This window comes from Electrophorus electricus, chromosome 4 (genome assembly GCF_013358815.1).
Source record: "Electrophorus electricus isolate fEleEle1 chromosome 4, fEleEle1.pri, whole genome shotgun sequence".
In the NCBI taxonomy this organism is placed as follows: Eukaryota; Metazoa; Chordata; class Actinopteri; order Gymnotiformes; family Gymnotidae; genus Electrophorus; species Electrophorus electricus.
This window is the reverse complement of record NC_049538.1, coordinates 30,158,138-30,180,305: the sequence shown is the minus strand read 5'-3', so window position 1 is coordinate 30,180,305 and position 22,168 is coordinate 30,158,138. Positions and strand designations below refer to the sequence as shown.

Here is a 22,168-nt window from a genome sequence, read left to right as displayed (position 1 = left end):
GACCAGGCATGACGGCCTCTCCCAGTTCCGCTGAGAGCCTTTCTGAAGGTAGCGCGGCCAAGGCTGGAGGCTGGCGGACCGCGCGGGCTCCGGAGCCGGGCATGCCTGTCCGGGGCGTGCAGGTGGCGAGGACTCAGTTGGAGCTCTGCCGCAGCGGCAGGAACTCGCCTCTGTGCATCTCTCCGCAGTGTGGAGCAGGCTACAGCCCAGCTAAATCACACCAGCCTCTCTCTCTCTCCACATAGCAGCCTGCCCCCCTCCCCTGCCGTACTCTCCTCTCTGCAGTGCAGCCAGCCACAAGACTCAGGACTGTTTGAGGAGACACCCCCCCCCCCCCCCCCACACACACACACACACACACACTCACTCACTGACTTTCAATGCATCCTTTATGGGGTTATTTATTTATCGTCACCTCCTCCCTGAAAGCCAGCGCCAGACACAGCTTGTGCAGGACTGATACAGGCTGAAGAGGAGGCACAGATACAACCAAGGTGAAAGGGACAGAAAGTTAAAAAATCTGAAAAGGAGAGAGAGAGAGAGAGAGAGAATAAGAATAAAGAGAATGACACAGAAAAACAGAGAAAGACAGAGATAACATAATTAATACACACTCCCTAAAACATTCAGTCCCAAAACATTCCTATCTGGGTGAAACTCCATCATTAGCCCAAGAAAAGCTAACTATGTTTTTAAAGTGATCCCTCAAAAAATCAGCACACTCTCTCTCTCTCTCTCTCTCTCTCTCTCTCTCTCTCTCTCTCTCTCTCTCTCTCTCTCTCTCTCTCTCTCTCTCTCTCTCTCTCTCTCTCTCTCTCTCTCTCTCTCTCTCCCTGCCTGCGTTGCACAGCTCTAGTATTAAAGCTTTTTCATGGGTGAGGAGCTACAGAGAGTAGAGCAGGGTATCTGTGATGAGGAGAGGACAGGAGGGAGGAGGAGGAGAACAGAATGTGGATGGGAGGGAGAAAGAGGAGTTCTGTCTAGCCACACTCAGCAAATGGCCTTGGCTTGCAACCAAAGGAATAATACAGAGTGCATATCTGTAGAGGAGGGTATCAGGGCGATAACTGCAGACCTACAGCTCAGACCTGGGAGGACGACCATGTCATATCAGTACAATGGAAGCAGACAACAAACACAGCAGCAAGTGCCCTGTTATCAGCCAGTCCAGCCTCTCTGAGCAGAGCCGCAGGTTTTACATACAGCCCAGTTTCTGCTAATACACAAGCGTGCTTGTAAAACTGGGAGCGATTCTCATACAGAGAATCTCATACAAAATATAGACAGGAAATCAGCGCATGTCAGAGGCACGACCTTTTCAAACACAGACATGATCTCATCACAGTAGAAAAGGAAGGACAAACATCTGTACATATTCTCCCATTTGTTATATGTCGGTGTATGTTGGTATATGTTGGTGTATGTTGGTATATATTGATGTATGTCGGTGTATGTTGGTATATGTTGGTGTATGTTGGTATATATTGATGTATGTCGGTGTATGTTGGTATATATTGATGTATGTCGGTGTATGTTGGTATATATTGATGTATGTCGGTGTATGTCGGTATATGTCGGTATATGTTGGTGTATGTCGGTATATGTCGGTATATGTCGGTGTATGTCGGTGTATGTCGGTGTATGTCGGTGTATGTCGGTGTATGTTGGTATATGTCGGTGTATGTCGGTGTATGTTGGTGTATGTCGGTGTATGTTGGTATATATTGGTGTATGTCGGTGTATGTTGGTATATATTGGTGTATGTCGGTGTATGTTGGTATATATTGGTGTATGTCGGTGTATGTTGGCATATGTCAGTATATGCTGGTGGGTGGGTGTGTAGCTCACAGTACATTCATTAATAAAGTGGTTAGAAAGGAACTTAAAAATAGGTATTTTACTATAGGTACACCACACTTCCAAGACAATCTTCAGTTCCTCACACTAACACTTTAATCGATGAGATAGCAGATCAGATGTGTTCAAGGACTATAAGCCTTTTTCCCATATCACCATCAGTTCAAGAAACCCAGAGAATCCAGCCAAGGAATGTTCCGGCGACATGCATACAAAGCAGAGCTCCTTAACAAGACGGAGCAAATTGCCCTGTCTTGTCTCCCAGTGTTCCCAGTGATGTCATAATCCTGCTTTTCCTACACGGAGTCCAAACAGCATGGGGAGAGCAAACGACTGCTCTTTCACCAGCGGAGACTTGTGTGCAGAGGGAAGCATATGCCACAGTCATGGAGCTCTGCCTCAGCCTGTTCCCTGACCTTTGGGTCCCCACGACAAAGCTAAGCGCTGCGTACTCAAACACAGAGCTGAGACAGTTGGTCTTAGAGTGGCCACCTACTTATTCAATCGAGTGTGTGTGTGTGTGTGTGTGTGTGTGTGTGTGTGTGTGGTGTGTGTGTGTGTGTGTGTGAGAATGTACATGTGCAAAATGGCTGTGTAAGCAATAATTACTTTTTTAAAGTGGATTTATGCAGGAGAAGCACAACTTGGGCGAAATGGAACCTCACACAGTTGGAGTTTTTATTTTTAGATACAAAAGAATTGGAATAGTACAAGAACAATAAATCTCTTTATGGAACTGAACACTAGGGAGAGAGTTTTAGTTTGGGAGTCAGGGAACCTCAGGGAGTCAGGGAATGTCAGGAAACATCAGGGAGGAGCCAGCATCAGGGCAGAACCACGATCTTCTTCTCCAGCTTCTGCTGAGGGAAGATGAATCTCCTCATGACACTGTCTAGCTCCTCCAGGGCCAGCTGAGCCTGGAGAACAGCCACCTCATCAGAGTCAGAGCGGACCACCCACTTCAGAGCGCGATAGAGCTCCAACAGGATGTCTTCAAGCACCTGCGGGGGGGACACAATGACAGACAAAGTCAAAAGGAGACAGACAAACAGGATGAAGCATTGTGGGTAATTCAGACACTTTGAGAAGCAGGTGGTGTTTTGCTTCTGTCCCACATCTGGAGGACAGACAGACAGTGGGAAAAGAGACACCAGGAGCATCCACCCGAAGGCTCTCACTCCACCTACTCCAACCACCTCCACCATATCGTTACCTACAGCAACAATTGCATCCATCCCAAGAGACACCACCATTAGCCACAGGACTGTCCTGCTATTAACGCGACAGCTCCAGAACAACTAGGCTTTGCTCAGAACAACCTTTAGCACTGTTGACCATGTCAATATATCAGTGGGTCCAAGTAGGTTTGGCTAAATACGCTTATATGTACAGAACACATAACCAGCACAGCAAGGGTCAACACTGGTAACCAAGGTGGTGACGGGAATTGTAAAACAGAAGGTCAGAAAGTCAAAGGGGTGAATGGGCGGTTTGAGATGACCCTTTCTGCTACAGCCAAGAGCCCAGGATGTCTGGCGAGGTCAAGGGGGGTCAACGTGGGTCTGTTTGACGAAAGAGTGTAAACCGGTTTCCCATGAAAACCTGAATTGAACTCAAGCGGGAGCTCTTTGTCCTGTTACTAACCCCTGTAGGCACATCTGGCACGCTGAAGGGAACTTGGTGCTTAGAGTTTCAGAGAAGCATCATGGGACAGCAGTGCTGAGTGGAGCCTTATTGAAACCCGAGAGTTCATCAGGCACTGGGTGTTAGGTGGTGTCGTCCCCAGTGCTATCCAGAGGGGAGAAGGGCCAGCTAGCACTCTGCTGGTGGAGGAAGGTGGAGGCATAGGCCTTGATCTGTTCACTTAGTACCACGTGACACTTACTGTGGAATTTCTAATTCTCACCCTGCTCATAATGGTGACAGCTAGTGCTTGGTTGTTTCTCTTCATGAAAGCACAAATAGCCTTAAAAAGTTGCCCTCCTCTCCACTGAAGGGGAGGAGGAGCAGACTTCTTAAACCACTCATCTCTGTACCAGCCCGACTGAACGGGAGACGGCAGCAGTGTCAGGGCTAATGGATTCCAAGTCTAAACCAGGACCATCAAATACACTGCAGAAGTGTTGTGGTATTTTAAACCCAAGACTTGTCACTAGAACACCACATTGCACACGTAACCACATTAAAGTAGATGCTATCATTTAGCCTTCTGATGTGTTTGGAAAAGGCCTTGGCTCATTGGTTAATAAATTAGTATAACCCACTAAGATCAGGTCAGATAACAGATATGTACATATACAGTATTGGGGGATATATTGTGAAACTCTAGTCTGTTCTGCCCCTCTGTGAGAGCTCTCAGGAACGCTGGGAGCTCGCGGTTTTCACTGAGTTTGTAAACTTCCCTCCCAGTTTAAAGTGCCATCCAGACATGTTCATAGTGGACCTGGTCTCCAGTCCCCCAGTAACCTTGTACAGGTATGATGGTATACAGTATATACCATCTTCACCTTGTACAGTATAATGGTGAAGTGGTGGATGATTTGATTGGGTGATTTATCTACATGTCTTTAAAATTAACCAATGCAAACAAGCATGCCAAGTGTTGCATAGTCCAGCTGTAGCAAGAGCCCGCTAGGTGTTGTAGTCCAGCTGTAATAACAGCTTCCTGCGTGTTGTAGTCCAGCTGTAACAACAGCCTGCTGGGTACTGTAGTCCAGCTGTGATACTGTGGCGTGTGTCACAGTGTGCTGACTTGCAGTGAAAACCACAGATACATACACAGTACTGCTGGCTGTGCTAAAGAAGACAGCAATGAGCGACCGCATCTCCCATCCAAACTGGGCCAGATGTCGACCGATTCCTCCCTCTAAAACCACGTGTGCTGGACACAGAGGTCAAAGCTCACACAAATCCACCCAGTGCTCACAAGCTCTGCTGTTAAACCAATCACCACGCTCGTTCTTACACAATGGGGGCATAAAAGTGCTGCGAACAGGAATTTTCACCGGGCATTCAGTTCAGCAGCCCCTCAAACTCACGTCCCCTTTAAGGAATCGAGTCCCGGTTCACGTGTGTTCAGCGCTGGGACTGAAAGGAAGACGTTCACTAAACATTATATGACTGCGTTTGTCAAGCCTTTTGACAGTGTGACCAGTAATACAACAATTATTAGCACTATACTTAAACATGTATTTCTATTACAGTTCTTTTCTATTTAGTTTCACAAAACGTCAGTTGTGCCGCGTTTTTATATCTCAGCATCATTTGACAAAATATAAGTGCGAACGTTTTGTGATTATGTCATTAGGAACAGAATATGTTTCATTTTTATTGACTAAGAAAGATATAATTGTTGAATAACTGAACTAAAGCCAGCTTGTAGAGGAAACAAACATTTTCAGAGTATACTTTCAAAAAGTGATGGGGACAAAACCAACCATTTCAGAGAGCGTGGTGGTGATGTGTCCCCGGCATCCCCGGCGTAAATGATGGCATTGCTTACACATACAGCTCCGCGGACACACTCACCTGAGGGGCTCTGTCACTCAGACCTCTGAGGAGCAGAGCTATGACGTAAACAGCAGCCCGGCGAACCTCCACGTCCCTCTCTGTCTTTATCAGGGCAGTGAGACACACGCTCAACTGCAGGAGAAATGAGCACGCACGCACACACACACAGTTCAGAGATAGCAGACAGGATTCTGTGTGCGCAGTGCAGTAGTCTGTACTGATCACATGCATGTCGATGCATCACTGAGTAAAATGATGATTAAACAATCACATTAATGCACGCGCACACACGCACACACACACACACACACACACACACAAACGCAAGTGCACGCACACACACGCAGAGGATGTGTGTGGCTAGGGCTCTAATTTGAGAGTAGCCATGTTGCAGGGCTTCCTCATCAACAAACTGCCCTGTTAGAGTGACGGAGCAGCTCATTCAGGACAAGCTCTGAGCTGCCACACCCTTCCTCCACCTCCACGTACAGATGCTTCACTCCAAGCCCAGTCGCAAGCACACACACACATTAAACCAGTCACTGCCCAGAAATGCACATCCAGTATATCCAGACCAACAGCAGTGTGTATTAGCGAAACGAAGCTTCAAAAACCATGTGTTACACACCGAGGTTTCACCAGCTCAGGTGTTCACAGGAGGATGGAGGCACATAGGTAGACTAGGGCTACACAAATACACATACACACACACACACACACTTGTCCTGACTTGGGTGGTCCGTGAGCACTCCTTTCCGTTTGAGATGAAGAGCCGTCCTTTGTGGGACTCACACCTGTTGATCTCAACTTGACCCTTGACCCTAGTCTAGGCATATGTGGCTCACTGATAATACAATGGTTGACAGTGACTGCAGATGAATTAATATATTAAATTAGGTCATCAAATGACTGGATGACCTTCTCAAGTGTACAGATTTATCAAACATGCAACGTCTGACTAAGAGCCCTTATCCACTAGCATTCAAGACTAAAAATAGTAAAGCATGACCCATTATCGTTCTAACCAAGTATTTCCCTTTTAATAGATACCATGTGATCCTACAAACTGTTTGGATTTGCTCCTCAATGTGATCTGCACACCTGCCACTCAAAAGCTGAATATGGGTCAAGTTGTTTTGTCCACAGATGAGTCTATATAAGGAGCACCGGGAACTCTGTCAAATAGTAAAAAAAAAAAAAAAAAAGGCAAATCCATATCTCAACAATTGGTTGCGGTCTGAGCAAGTTCACACGCTGGGGGTGTGAACGGGTAGGTAACAGGTACCTCCTGTGCCAGGGGGCCGAGCGAGAAGTGGAGGAGCTGGCAGAGCTCGCCCAGGTTGGAGAGACAGCTGGCACGCACGCTGCTGTCCTCGTCCCGGGTGCCACGCAGGAACGCACCGACCAGTGGACGGCCATAGTGTGGCGCCAGATCGCCTGGCAGGGGAGGGAGAGGGAGAGAGAGAGCGATACCTAAAGTCAGAGCACAGGTATTTCAAACACTTATTTCCTATTTACACACATGAATGAGAGCCAGGCTCCGTCTTGCTCAGAAACCATTCCTCTCCCTAACTGTCCGTACAAAAAGGCGTTCAAATGTTGGTAACCAGCCGAAAGTGCCGTGAGTCTCATTCAGATTCAGAGCAGTGGTGCAGGAGCCCTGAGGCGGGTCTGAAACCGGGACAACCTCAGGACAACCTCTGAGGTGTCGTGTCATTCATGAAATCTCACGTGCTTCTCACTGCTGCACAGGCATGTGAGCCTCACCTGGCATAAGCTGAGATTTCATCTGCTTTTCCCAAATCATTATACTACACCATTACTCATTACTCAGATCTTGCCTTCTATAAAGTTCATGGCTGGCGGTTAGTTTACTGAAGCTTATTTCTTTCAGGTAACCCATCTTTTCCATTATCTCAGATAGAGCCATTCCAGGCCATAGGCACAACTGTGTACACTTCATTTAGTGTGACACACACACAGAGCCTAGGTGCTGAGAGCGGCTCTGCTCACACACACACACACACACACAGAACCTAGGTGCTGAGAGCGGCTCTGCTCACACACACACACACACACACACACACACACCTTAGGTCACTATTCCTCTTCCAATCTCCATATTTGTGTGAAAGACTGCGAGAGACTGAGGCACATTCCGAAAGCATGAGCAAAGAGCTAAGCTGGAGGAACAGCACATCTTAGCACAGGAACAGCAGAGGAACAGCACAGCTTAACACAGGAGCAGCACAAGAACAGCACAGCTCAGCATAGGAACAGCAGAGGAACAGCACAGCTTAACACAGGAGCAGGACAGGAGCAGCACAAGAACAGCACAGCTCAGCACAGGAACAGCACAGCTTAACACAGGAGCAGCACAGGAACAGCACAGCTCAGCACAGGAAAAGTGCAGGAACAGCACAGGAACAGGGCTCTTCACCTTACAGTCCACGAGTGCGCTTTTTATCCAAAGTGCATTTTCTGCTGAAAAGAGAAGAGAAAACCGAATCTCTCTACCTTGATGAGTTAGCAGACGCTGCAAATTCAGTATTTGTCCTCCCTTAGTCTGACCCAGCCTTAATTCAACACTGCCTGCCTGGCACGGAGCCAACCTTAGTGCGACTCCAGTGGGACCAGGTCCCTACAGCTGGCCACGCTGGCCAGATTCCAGGGAGCTCTGTAAGACCTCATTCAGACCAGGCGGTAGAGCCCTGCAGCCCTGTGGCGAGACCCTTTATATGGAAGGCAGGAGCAAGGAGACGTGAGTGTGTGGGTTTAAAAAAGAAAGGAAGGAATCCAAAACCTAATGAGCTCCATTTTGATCTTGAAAATCAGCCAAACGTGTATGTGGGAAGCCAAATGTATCCAAGTAAGTCTGCAGTAGTGGGTAAGAGGTTGGCAAAGTCAGAACCTTTAGAGCACTTCTGAGTTGCGGGGGGTCATGCCCAGCACAGTGTGGTACTGAAGGATGTGTGTTGGGGGCAGCTTGACGTGGCAGATGAGAGATCGGCTTTGTGTGTTTTTGGGGCAGTGAGTGAAGCAGCTGGTGGGCCTCTGAGAGCTCATGCCCCGTTCATGCCCCGTTCATGCACCTATTCTGAATTAACCTCAAACATAAAAGATGTGTCAGATCAGCTCTGTGTTAAAAGGAGGGACACGAGAGAGAGAGAGAGAGGGAGAGAGAGGGAGGGAGAGAGAGAGAGAGAGATCAGTCACTAGAAAGCGTTGTGTGTGTGTTAGAGACACAATACTCACCCATGGCTCTGGAGGCTCTCATCAGAGCCTCCCCAACTTTGAGACGCGTTTCCAGAGATCGCCCCCTGCTGGCTGAAGCTGTGCTCGGGTTCGCTTGGTACTCTGCCAACAGTCTGGTCAGGATCTGCTCAGGGAACGAATCTGCCAGCACCACAAGCCCTGCTCGCCCAAACACAAACAGGGCACGACATCCATGAGACTGACCTGGAATGACCTCAAATGCGAGTATCTGTTCAATCTTTCAGATACCCACTGCAAAAAGACTATTTTATGTTTGCAGAGAAACCATAAATAAAGTCTCTCAGGGACTTACAGATATGCTGAAAATGGTAAAATATGTCTCTTATCAACATGAGCATACAATGTTTTTCTTCAAAAGGTAAAAAAAATAAAAAGCTCTGTGAAAAAAAAAACAACCCATATCTGTGTCTGTCAGAAGAAACGACCTTGTGAAGTGCAGCACTTGGCTTAATTTAACTGGAGAAAGCGGGTGGCCCCGTCAAAATCACATTTGTTGTGCTTTTCTCTGAGAAAGGATTCTACACCAATGCAGCACACAGACAAACAACTTGGTACATACACAACAGAAATGAGGTTTTGTTCCATTTAAGGACGACAGCTGAGCTAAGGTTCATCGGTGAGGACGGAGGACAGAGATACCGTTTCAAAATGTCAACAATGTGAGACTGGCAAGAATGTGGGGGTTAAAACAGTTTGACGCTTTCTGTGTCAGAAGGGTGATCAACACACCTCAAGGCTGTTGGTCACGAGGGTGGGGGGCACGTCCCACAGACCAGCTGGCCAAAGGTCATGTGGGCTTCACGACCGGCACAAGACGGGCACTGCTTCTACTCTACTGCTTTGGTTTGTTTGTTTGTTCGTGTTTGGTATTGGCACTTTGGTGTAATGAATCTTGTTCAAAACAAGAAAAAAAACTGTTCATTGATGAAGGATCTCACTAGTGAGTTAAACCCTGAGCGCTCAGCTGTACTAACAAATCTATTTACTGAACTGTAATGGAGTAATCCATTTTTCCTTCTCTCCTTAATCCTCCCCCTCCTTCCTCATCTCTTACTGCTGAGGATTTCACCACCTTCTTTGAGAAGGTTGCAGCAATCTCATAGTCATTTTCCTCTGTTCCCACTCCTCCAACCAATGTGCATTCCCCAACATCCAACTCTCTGACTTCTTTTTCTCCTCTCTCCTCAGAGGAAATTCTTCGACTCCTGACTTCCAGCAATCCGACTACATGGATCCAATTCCTTCTGCTCTGTTCCAAACAATCTCAAGAAATCTGCTTCCTTTCATCTCTGTCATCATTAACAACTCCTTATCTTCTGGATACGTGCCTACTGCATTCAAAACTGCCAGGATGGTACCAATCCTGAAGAAGGCCACACTTGACAGCTCCAGCGTTACCAACTACAGACCAGTATCACTTCTCTCTTTCCTCTCAAAAGCCCTCGAATGAGCAGTTTACAATCAATTGTCTCTTTTCCTCACCCAGAACCAGCTGCATGATCCCAATCAGTCTGGCTATAAACACATTTTTCAGAAACAGCCCTCATAGCAGTAACTGTGATCTGTTTTGATTCTTATAGATCTTTCGGCAGCCTTTGACACAGCGAACCACAACATTCTTCTCTCTGTTCTCTCCAGGCTTGGTGTGACTGGCTCTGCTTGGAGATGGTATCAGTCCTATCTGGAGGGATGGTCCTATCATATGACATGGAGAGGATCCACATCCAAACCGGGTAGACTCTCCACTGGTGTTCCACAAGGTTCAGTATTAGTCCCTTTTCTCTTCTCTTTGTATACTCGTTCTCTTGGTGATGTAATATCTTCTCATGGTTTCTCCTACCACTGCTATGCTGATGACACTCAATTATTTCTTTCTTTTCCACCCTCTGACACGCAGGTCTGCAGTCGTTTCTCAGCATGCTTGACTGACATCGCGCCATGGATGGCAGCCCACCACTTGAAGCTCAACCCCAGTAAAACTGAGCTTCTGTTCATCCCAGGTACTCCCAACCCTTACCATGACCTCATTGTTTTCTTCAAGAACTCCCTGGTATCACCATCCGAAGCTGCCTGGAGCCTGGTCATAACTTTGGACAACTAGTTGTTGTTCTCAGCTCATGTTTCTAATCTAACCCGGTCTTACAGATTCCTCCTTTGTAACATACGAAGGATTCGCCCCTATATTGACTAACTAAATTAGTACTATTAGCTATTAGTATTAGTAAATTAGCCCCCCCACCTTCATCAGAGGACTTTTAGTACTTTTTTTTTTAATGTGTTTTTACCTTCTCACTGTGTCCAACTACAAGGGGGTATAAAACATATGAATAGACATAAATAACATGAGGGAAATGGGGGAAGAGGAGAGAGAGAGAGAGAGAGAGAGAGAATGAGAGAGAGAGGGAGAGAGAGAGAGAGAGAGAGAGAGAGGGAGAGAGAGAGAGAGGGAGAGAGAGAGAGAGAAGGGAGAGAGAGAGAGAGAGAGAGAGAGAGAGGGAGGGAGAGAGAGAGAGAGAGAGAATGAGAGAGAGAGAGAGAGAGAGAGAGAGAGAGAGAGAGAGAGAGAGAGAATGAGAGAGAGAGAGAGAGAGAGGAAGGGAGAGAGAGAGAGGGAGAGAGAGAGAGAGAGAGAGAGAGAGGAAGGGAGAGAGAGAGAGAGAGAGAGAGAATGAGAGAGAGAGAGAATGAGAGAGAGAGAGAGAGAGAGAGAGAGAATGAGAGCGAGAGAGAGAGAGAGGAAGGGAGAGAGAGAGAGGGAGAGAGAGAGAGAGAGAGAGAGAGAGAGAGAGAGAGAGGAAGGGAGAGAGAGGGATGTATGTGCGAGTGCATGTATATCTGACTGTATATGGACACGTATTAGAGTGGGATATTTCCCGTTTATGGATTAGCTCTGTATAGTTTTTATCAAAGGCGTCCAGTCTAGATTAGTGGTTGTTATTGATTGATTCGAAGAATTTTTCCATTGATATATAGTCTAGTAATAGATTTTTCCAGTGGATGACACCAATGTTATTTTTTGTTTTCCAATTCATATTATGTTTTTTTGGCAATTATTAATGTTTTATATATAGTAACCTGTTTTTTTTTTTTTATTGTCATATTGGTTGATATGTCTCCTAGGAGACACAAAGATGTGTTGGATGGATAGGGTTATTTAAAGCATGGGGCATGTGGGTGAGGACGTCTTGTCTAAACCGGTTGATAGCTGTGCTCTGCCACATGGCGGGAATGTAACTGTCAGTTGTGTATTGAGTACAGTATGTACAGATTGCTGTGCTTGTGAAACCAATTTTAAACATCCAATGTGTAGTATAATGTACTCTGTGTATTATTTTGTACTCAGTGCATTGTAGGTTAGTGTTGCTGTCATGTGGTAATTATTATTATTGTACATTTTAATCCAAAATGCGGCGTTGGGGGCAGTAATAAATCTCCCTCCCACTGTCTCGATGGGAGTGTAACTGTACGATGTTATTCGATATAATCTTAGATAATCGTTTTTTGTATTTGGAATGTTTATAATTCTGATATGGATGTAGGTAAATTTAGCATATCTGAATTGATTTTTAAACACATAGTTGATCTTAGCTGATGGTATTGTAGAAACTGGGGGGCTTTCTATACCAGATTTTGCGCATAATTAATTGGTTAATTAATTATTTAAATTCTGAGATCAGTGGAATGTCGAGTTCAGGCTCTCACCACAGCTGGGTCGAGGTCAGGTTTGCTTCGTAATGTAAACGTTTCCACCTACATCACTGCATTCATCTCTAATGAACCCTACACATCTGAGCGCTAGATGCTAGACAACCTACCTTGAATGGCGGACAGGTACACAAATGAGTCCTCGTGCTCCAAATTCTCCAGAAAAAGCTGGAAAAACACAGAAAATTATCATTTAAGACCACGACAGCAAGGTAAAAAAGCCAATTCATCATATTCATGACTGCAGCGGTTTAAGAAGGCACCAGCTCAGTTCTCAGCACAATTCCCTTGAATTTGTCACATTTGTTCTAATCTGAGGTATTATCACATTACAGTTCAAGAGCATCAGATTACATTAAGAGTTCATGTGAAGTTTCATAAGAGATGGTATAGGTCTCATAAAAGTAACCAGACAACACATACAATGCTCTGCTCATATACCATTATTTACTATTCAATACCAGTTCAGAACCTCATCTGATAACCTCATCTGAAATCATAATAAACACCTTCTGTTTTCTTTGCTGTGCTGAGGCATTACGCATGAACACAGAGACAGACATGCACGCAGACAGGCGTTAATAAAAGAGACCAGCTGTTAACAGACTGCGCCCCCGGCCAGAGGTGGGGGTCATAGCACACAGAATATTACATGAGTAGCAGATCATTGTTGGTCCCCAGAGGATCTTGGTGTGTGTGTGCAGATGAGGGGGTGGAGTGGAGTGGAGGAGAAGACCTGCCTAAAGACCGTCACCACTGGGGATCAGTGTAGACCTACCTGAAGACCGTCACCACTGTCTATGACAAGGGAGCAGAGTGTAGACCTACCCAAAAACTGTCACCACTGTCAATAACAGGAGATTAGAGCATAGACCAACCAAAAGACTGTCACCACTGTCAATAACAGGAGATTAGAGCATAGACCAACCAAAAGACTGTCACCACTGTCAATAACAGGAGATTAGAGCATAGACCAACCAAAAGACTGTCACCACTGTCAATAACAGGAGATTAGAGCATAGACCAACCAAAAGACTGTCACCACTGTCTATACACACGCACTACACTGCCTGCTGGGTGACTTCTGCTATCCTCTAACCACAGAGAGAACCTCACATTCCTCACCATGAGCAGCTGTTCCTGGCTCTCTATCGCCCTCTTGAGTCCTTCTCTCACAGCTTGGGTGAGGGCCCGCAGTGCCATGGTCCGGGTGGGCACATCTGGGTCACAGGCCTCCTGCAGCCAATCAGAGAAGACCTTCTCAGGAGCAGAGGAGACGGGGCTAGGTGTGCTAATGCCAGCAGCCATCGTTCCAGAACATTCCCCATCTCTGGATGCCGGATCGCGTGTCTGATCTGTAGCGGCCGTGTGCCGAGTTAGTGGAGGTCCAGACGCAGCAACCTCTGGGACGGCCCGTGGACTGATCGAACAGAAAGTGGTGTGGGCGGGCGTGGGGGAAGCCTGTCTGGTCCGGTGTACGTCACTGCCTGCTGGGCGACTCAGGGTGCGGGCGGCGCTGGTCACCGAGCCCGGGTGGTACGCCCCACGGGTGGCAATGCTAGCCCGCAGGTCATACGCCAGCTCCTGAACAGCAGCCTCTGGGTGGCGCTGCGAGACCTGCTCAAGGGGAACCAGTAGCTCAGTCATGCTGGAGTAGTCCTCCACCGTCAGCTGTAGGGAGAGAAACCGTCCACACGGCCGCTGACTTCAGTTCAGCTCGGCGCAAAAACTGTGGGTCTCATGAGGGACTCATGAGTGACGGACGTGTGCTGTACCTGTGCGGCTCCAGACAACAGGGTAGCCACCAATCCCATCCCCATACCAAGAGTCTGACTGTCCACGGTGCCCTCGGAACCCCGATCCAGGCCCACACATGCCCTCTGCAGCATGGATCCCACGAATCCCACCACCTAGAGAGGCGCAGCATGGATAGGGAAGGAGAACACCTACCAAGACTGACTCAGATAAGTAGGGAAGACATAAACAATGCACACAGGCCAGCAGACATTCAGGGAGGTGTTCATGTCCTCATCCTACGAGCGCTTGCCAGCCACTCAGTGTATGAGATGCTTCGTTCCAGGAAAAACATTGCAGATTTTGCCAGGAGTCGACACATATTTTTAGAAGGCAAGAAACATAATCTATCATGCCCTAAATGTCTTAATAAGGTGTTCGAACAAAACCAGGCCACAAAAACAAATGATGTCACAGACATTTACCCCCATTCAACCCAGACGCTCAGGTGGACCGAACACCTCAAGCTCACTACTGCTCATGCAGAGGCCAAGAACTGACGCGTGAACATACACACACACACCTGGCTGGCCTTCCGCAGCAGGAGTGTGTGCGGAAGCTCCGCACACATGACCGCCAGGGTGTGGAGGAGGGCCAGCTTCTGGCCCCGCCCTTGGCCCCGCCTCTCCAGCCGCTGCTCCAACTCCAGCAGCGTCATCAACGCAGCGTCCACGTCCTCGTCTGTCTCCTGCTCCTCGCCTGCCCACTCCGTCAGAGCCTACAAGGACAGGTGAGAGGAGGAGGAGAGGTTACTACAGGTCAAGAGGTCAGGGCACCACTAGCATAAGACCACAGATTAGTTATGCACGCAGAGTTTTACATTTGCAGTCAATGTTTGCTTAACTGCCTTCTAACTGAAACCCCAGGTAAAGAAGCGAGCAGGTTATGAAACATACTGCACAAACTACACTAGCATTTCTCTGGTATTATGGCTGAGAATGAAAAGCGCCACTGTAACGACATACGTGCAGTAGTGAGAGGAAAAAATCTCCAGGCAGGTCACTGTCCTTCATCTCAGCCAACAGCTGCACGACACACCCCACTCGCCACTGCTCACCAAACACCTTCTCATACAGAGCGTCATCCTCGTCACTAACATGAACAGACAAGGACATTTTTCATCTTCCTCAATGACACAAGCTCGCATGATTACTAAGGTAAAAGCTTAGAGGGCCCGGAAGGAGTTGAACATTTTCTCCCAGTTACCCGATTGGCTGTTGCCGGGTGAATGTGGCTCCGCCTTCACTGCTGGGCGAGAACTGAAATCCAGATGTGACTCCGCCCCCGTCTCTCTGCGTGACACACAGGTCGTTGAGCAGTGAGAGCGCCGATGAGGTTTCAGTGTGAGACAGGTACCACAGCAGGATCTCCTGACAGGGGGCACTGTGGAGCATACTCAACGTCAGCGTATGAATGCTACGTCTCCATTTTCATAACTCGTGGTTATACTAACCGTAAGTGGGAAACATTTTGCTTGGTGAAACAGAAGAGAGAGAAGATGATGGGAACTACATCTCCCAGAGTGCTCAGCAACACTGCTGATGGAGTGTTACCCACCACACAAATCTACAAGAAATGGTGGGAAAAACACTCGTATTAAAAGATTAAATAAAAATTTCACAGCAAACATCATTTTCACAGTGCACGTTGCACCAGTTTGTAGTCATGTGCCGACGTGAAGAGACGTTGAAAGTAAAGGAATGGAAACATCTTTTCCAAACACACCATAAAATATTTGTACACATTGTTTAAAATAAGGTTCACAGCTACATACTGCTGGTTAGGTCTTTAAAAGAAATACAGTCACACATGGACAAATCCAGGAAGAACCAACACAACATTAAACAGATTACAGGAAACATACATCTGTAGGTACTGAACTGAATCGAATCAACCTTATTTATCCCCCAATAAATCACCGGGCTTACAAAAACTACATGAACCTCCGTCACATACATAGCCATACATTTAAAATATGATAAATAAATAAATGATAAAACCTAACAAATAAATGACATGCCCACCCCCAGTACAGGTGAAAAGGTCATTAATGAATCTAATGGCATCAATCGCAGAAGTCACCCTCTGTCCCACACCCTTCTTGGAGTACAGCTAAGATAGTTGATGTGTACTGGGGCCAGCATGGTAATGGATATGCCATTTCCTCACTTTATAGACATCCTCCACGCAGCGGGTCAGCTCCAGCTCAGGCACTGCATGCTGGGATACATCGTCTCCTGCAACACGGACACTGTCTAAAATATGGAAGAATGCCGAGGTAAGTTTGAGGGGCGGCAGGGAGGAATCCACTACTGTGTACCGCTCTCACACATTCGTGACACAGCTTCATCAGTCACCTGACTGCTGGCTGACACACACACACACACACACACACACACACACACACCTGGAACTGCTGCACAGCGACATAGGGCTGCAAAGAGTGGAGACAGCAGGAAACGCCGGCCAAACTCAGGCTGATCTTGCACTATGGTGAGCGCCGCCCTGGTGGCCACCCGCTGGAATTGCTGCGCCGTGATCTTGTCCTTGAAATGTAGAAGCTCTAGGACCTAAACACAATAATATCATTTTAGGAGAGCCATAACATATCATAAAAATGATGAAACTGTAAAGAGTCTATTTACTACGGACACAAACTCTCTGAGGTTCCCGAGCAGAGCTTAATCCTGTGGCAATGATAGTACAAACAGCGAAGATTCCTGTAACTATGTCATTGTTTTAGGGTGGCAAAAAGTCTGATTTTTGTGAATAAGGTGCATGTTTTCTGATCTAAGCAGCTATATTTACCACAGCCAGTTAACCCTTTTTGATACTCTTAATTTCAAAACAGCTAACATGATCTAAAGGACATCTCAATTCTTCACTGTGACAAAAACACAGTGTTAATGCGCTAATGCTCCAGCTTTGTCTTTACCTGTGGGCACACTTGACTGTAATAGCTCTCAGCAGAGGAACACTGCTGGGGGCAGGTTGCAAGTACTTTGGCAACAGCGTCACATTTCCGCCAGTCTGAATCGCCACCTAGTGGCCAAAATGTGGCAAGACAAGCAAAGATGAAGATTAAATTAATACAAAATCTATATATATATTCAAATATTTTAAGACCGTTGTTTATATTATGCATGCTGTACTGGACACAAATTCCAATACTATTTAAGATGTTACATAAATACGAAAACTATTCTGAAACAAAGCAAATACTCAGCTTGCGTGACTGATACACAAAACGCCCCCAAATTTCTGCCCCAAAATGTGAACACACCCAGTCTTACCTCCGGCTCCCTCCAGTATGGCCCTGACCACAGCCTGGACTCCGTGTGGCTGCACCAACCTCTCTGAAAGCAGCTGCCCACACAGACACCTGAGCCAGGGAGGAGCCCGCGTCAGGGCCACACCGGCCCCTGTACCGGCCTGGAGGGACAGACCAGAGTGAGCAGAGGGAGCACTGATAAACACTGGGCAGACACCAAGCGGAAAAGCAGGAGAAGAGGAGAAATGCATGCCTTGGCTCCGCCCTGAAGTGCCAGCAGCTCTTTGATGACGATTGGTTGATAAACCCTTCCCAGAAGGCCCTGAAGCGCTTGTCTGCAACTCTTCCGCTCTTCTACAGTGAGCCCCTGTGACAGGGACAGGATTGAAAAGAAGAAAAAAACAAACAAACAAAAACCCATCCTTTTATTAGGTCTTCCTCCTCATCTCATCTCATAGGCTCACAAATGCACAGGTTGGCCTGCTTAAATCTCAAACATCATTCAGCTCAATACCTTGCTGCTGTCGGTGACCTCTCCTTCAGGGCGTTGGGGACAGTATCCTAACTGACAAAGCGCTGCCATCAGGTCTCCTAGGTGACGAGTAAACACCAGCGTTGCCAAGGACGACACTGCGCTCACTTCCAGAAGCACCATAACGGTGGTGAGCAGTCGACGCTCGCAAGGAGGCGGGGCATCGCAACGCACCGCCCCCTTTACTGCAGCCCCAAAGGCAGAGCGCAGACCCAGGCTGACTCCCACACCGAGAGACAAGTACGGGCAGAGGCCCAGGGTGACGAGGAACTGTAGCCCAGAGCCCAGGGTCTTCTGCTGAGCAACGCTGAGCACATCTGGAGGGAGAGGCGGGGCGGTTTCAGGAGGGTGGGGCTTCGCAGGAGCAGGGCCCGTTTGGCTCTGACTGAAAGCCTCCAGGAGCCGGCTGAGGTGCCGTGCCAGGCAGAGCAACAGGAGCAGGCACTCCTGCACAAAGCGCCAAGTGAGGTCCTCGGTGTCAGCACAGAACCATGGCACCTCCCCCCTAACTTCCTCCAGGAGACACCGGGCCTCTTCCAGCTCGACAGCTGCCAGACGCTCCTGCAGTTCCACCTGGTTCCTCTGGAGGGCAGACAACAGCGCCTCCTGTGGTGTCACGCCTCCCAAATGGGTCTCTGGGAAAGGACTACACTCTTAGCACCAGGCTCACATGACACACACACGCCAGGAGTTTGACAACACCTACTATTCGGATTTCTCTAGTCAATCAACGGACTCTGGAGAGTTATGTGAGACTGATGTTATTGCTTGGCACTGTATTTTTATAGCAACCAGCGTAATTGTATTTAAACGACAATCTACCAATGTCTTATTATTGTTAGAGTGCTTGTGGGAAAGTGAGAAAGCACGATATATATATATTAAATTACTGATAATGAATCATTGTCATGAATTCATTTCGACTTCAGTTGAATCCTAACCGTGTAGCAAAAATGTTAACTAGCTGGACATATGTAGCATTCACTATACAAATCCCAAATCAGCTGCAACAGGAAAATGTTTATTGCTTAGCAAATATTTACATCCTTAACATACTCAGACAGACCCTTACCTCGAATTGGTTTGATAAGAATGCTCAGAGCAGTTAGAAGGGATGTAGTCATTTTGTCAACACGGTCCACATGGGTTAATTGTCGCAGGTATTGAACGTCATACCCTTGTAGGCGAGTCGAATGTGTATATTATTCAAATTAAAAGTACTTTTAATTTGTATTAGTTAAACTGTTAATAATATATTAATTACATTTATTATCTCAAAATCTTAACCTGTCAATTCCACGTGCTATAGATATTGGTGTTTTTTTTTTGCACTCAATGTAGCATCTGCATTGCGCTGCCCAAAGAGCGGAGTCAAGTTTCAAAAAACATATCTTTATTAAATTAAGAATGCAGTATTTGTACCATACCATACAAAGGAACGTGTGCATTCATAGTACCCAGTGAGAAACCCAGTGTTTTCACTTATAGACCTTTTTTTCTGATAATGCCATCAATAACATTATTACATAATATATACATATTAATAGATTAAAATAAATAAACCTCTATACCTTAAGTCAAACAAATAATTTAAATAAATAATTAATAAATTATTACATAAATAAAAAGTAGTGTATGCACGGCAATTTTGTATCTTGCAGGGCATTTTGATTGCCTAGTAAATTCATAAGGAACTTGCAGTTTCCTCAGCTTATGAAACATAAGCATAGTAAATAATGTTATTTAGAAAAATAACTAAGAACATGTGCATTTTAAAACAAACACAACCATATATGAGACACGTCTCTACATTTTTGTCTTAGTAAAATGTAGCCTCTACAAGAGGTTATTGCTTAGGCACAGCGCAGGTACACGCATATGGAATCTCTTCATAATGAATTTGTAAAGAGTATTTATCTGAGTCCGTTGGACATTTGACCTTCTTCAAAAACATCATGTTCTGAAACACAGGCACGGAATTGTAGTCGGTGTTCTCAGTCCCGTTAATGATGCATCCTTCGCAAAGGCACTGGGCAACTTGGTACGACGAAGGAATCAAACTAGAATCGTGATGGTCTCTAAAAAGGAAGCATATGCGTCTCGTTAGGCCCATGCACGTCTCAGCTGGTGGACAAGTGCAGCAGACAGTTATTAAGCTGGTCTGAGAGCAGTACCTGATTATCCACGGTGACAGCGAGCGATGCTTGAGTTCAGGTGAAAACACCTGCCGCTGAAAATCAGCGCAAGACATCGCAGCGGAGCCCGCGCGCCTAGACTCAGCATTCCGGTGCGAGCGGTGCAGCAGCTTCACTGCACGCGCCGGCAGCTCAGCTTCAGGGAAACAGCCTTTAGATTTATGTGCGTCCACGATGTCCGTTAAGACAAGGAACAAAAACAGCACGGGAGACTGGAAAATAATACGATCACAAAGTTTATTAAATAATGTTAGATTAAAAGAAAAAAAAAAAAAGACTTAAGGTTCATATCCAGTCGAGTCTGTGGAGTTCACCTGTACTAGAAATAAGACGACTACTTACCCACATCATTAATCTGTCCTGTTAACCCACCTGTAAGCGCTCACTGATCCAGCGAGCCGAGCGCGCAGCCATATATACTCCCGACAGCTCGCGGGAAAATCCAATGTATGAGGAAATAAATATTTACTTCCGTGCATCCGCTTTCCTCTTCAGGATTTAAGCAGAGATATGTTACCAGCAGCTGGGTGTTTATTACAAATCTATATAAGGCTACAGTCATGTTTGTTTTCTTGATGAAAACGCAATCAATCCAGACAATATTGGAATTTAATGAAGTTAAGAAAAGCATTTCTTAAATAATCCTACATATTAAAAAACCTTAATGTCAATAACAATTAGATTCCAATCATATATATCTATATATATATATATCTATATATATATCTATATATATATATCTATATATATATCTATATATATATCTATATATCTATATATATATATCTATATATCTATATCTATATATCTATATATCTATATCTATATATCTATATATCTATATCTATATATCTATATCTATATATATATATATATATATATATCTCACACACACACAAATCTAACAAGAACAAGACCCGACAGTGTACAGGGCCATTAAAAGCATTTAAAAGCATTTTGGACTTTAAAAAGTCTAGACCTAGGACACATCACGTAACTACGTAACTTCATGTGCGTCAGTGCTTAATGAAAACAATTTTGCTCTTGGCATTTTAGCGTTTGCAGTTAACATGTCAGGTTATTCAGTTAGCATGAATTTATGATTAAATATCCAGATTAATTCTTCACAGCACCCAACAGGCTAGATGACAAACAAGTCTGGCAACATTTCAAGTTTCTCTGTTTATCAGCATTTTTGGACTCTACACTATTTGTGTTAGTTAAGGACACTTTAGTATCTGTGTGCCTGACATCTTTATGGAAATATGCAGATGAACCAAAGGCTACATTTCAGACAGACCTGTTTTTTTCTAAGATGCATATCTAGTCTTTTAAGGGCAATGAATGAATGAATGAATAAACTTTCAGCAGCAGATCACCAACAGTTTGTCTTAAATATACCTTTCATCTGGGAACAATGCCGTCTTGAACAACTAACCCTATCCCTAATCCTAGCCCTAACCCTAAACCTGGCCCTAACCCTAGATCTAACCCTAACCCTAGATCTAGCCCTAACCCTAGATCTAGCCCTAACCCTAGATCTAGCCCTAACCCTAAACCTGACCCTAACCCTAGATCTAACCATAACCTTAGCTCTAGCCCTAACCCTGGCCCTAACCCTAAACCTGGCCCTAACCCTAGCTCTAGCCCTAACCCTAACCCTGGCCCTAACCCTAACCTTAGCCCTAACCCTAACCTTAGCCCTAACCTTAGCTCTGACCCCCGCTGTCGAAAGCAGTTGCCTCAGTTTCTCTTCAGATACACATTCTCTACACGCATCTGTGAACTGACAAACAGGAGAAGGCACACCACTGTTTTCTCTTTATCAAAATAGTTTATTTAGAAGCTTTTTTTTTTTTCACAAAAGCAAGACGAAATTCTTCCTCATCGCCAAATGTCCCAATCACAACCTCTCACACTCAACTAGAAATAAGAAGACAAAATAAGATAGTTTTTTTTTTTTTGAGTGAAGGGCTAAGGGACAAAAATCAATGCGGATTCTATAAAAGCAACTTCACATCACTGCCA

General features: G+C 45.8%; 2 protein-coding genes across 3 annotated transcripts; both read right to left on the bottom strand.

Moving 5' to 3' along the window:
• Window positions 1-1,930: 1,930 nt before the first annotated feature.
• tango6 (transport and golgi organization 6 homolog (Drosophila)) lies at window positions 1,931-19,104 on the bottom strand. Of its 2 annotated transcripts, XM_027018004.2 has the most exons (20): window positions 19,018-19,104; window positions 17,928-18,580; window positions 17,667-17,780; window positions 17,436-17,574; window positions 17,078-17,184; window positions 16,550-16,712; window positions 16,312-16,397; window positions 15,596-15,708; window positions 15,349-15,525; window positions 15,108-15,234; window positions 14,666-14,860; window positions 14,124-14,258; window positions 13,474-14,019; window positions 12,459-12,516; window positions 8,623-8,781; window positions 6,653-6,804; window positions 6,469-6,542; window positions 6,088-6,211; window positions 5,386-5,499; window positions 1,931-2,858 (listed from the first exon to the last, which is right to left on the bottom strand). In XM_027018004.2, the coding sequence occupies exons 1-20, from the start codon at window positions 19,067-19,069 to the stop codon at window positions 2,682-2,684; spliced, it is 3,465 nt and encodes a 1,154-aa protein (XP_026873805.2). In that variant the 5' UTR covers window positions 19,070-19,104; the 3' UTR covers window positions 1,931-2,681. The 2 variants fall into 2 exon arrangements, with proteins under 2 accessions (XP_026873805.2, XP_026873806.2); XM_027018005.2 differs by lacking the exons at window positions 6,088-6,211; window positions 6,469-6,542.
• Window positions 19,105-19,415: 311 nt separating this feature from the next.
• Window positions 19,416-20,526, bottom strand: il17c (interleukin 17c). The gene is made up of 3 exons (XM_027018024.2): window positions 20,483-20,526; window positions 20,120-20,352; window positions 19,416-20,023 (listed from the first exon to the last, which is right to left on the bottom strand). Exons 1-3 carry the CDS (start codon window positions 20,489-20,491, stop codon window positions 19,792-19,794), a joined length of 474 nt encoding a protein of 157 aa, XP_026873825.1. The 5' UTR covers window positions 20,492-20,526; the 3' UTR covers window positions 19,416-19,791.
• Between the last annotated feature and the right edge of the window lie 1,642 nt (window positions 20,527-22,168).

Coding starts and splice junctions, on each gene's coding strand:
- il17c (XM_027018024.2), bottom strand. Junction 20,024..20,119: donor CTGTCACCGTGGATAATCAG/GTACTGCTCTCA, acceptor CTTCCTTTTTAG/AGACCATCACGATTCTAGTT.
- tango6 (XM_027018004.2), bottom strand. CDS start 19,069: ATGACTACATCCCTTCTAACTGCTCTGAGCATTCTTATCAAACCAATT. Junction 12,517..13,473: donor GCCAGGAACAGCTGCTCATG/GTGAGGAATGTG, acceptor GTGTTTTTCCAG/CTTTTTCTGGAGAATTTGGA. Junction 6,212..6,468: donor ATTCAGCTTTTGAGTGGCAG/GTGTGCAGATCA, acceptor TTGTATTATCAG/TGAGCCACATATGCCTAGAC.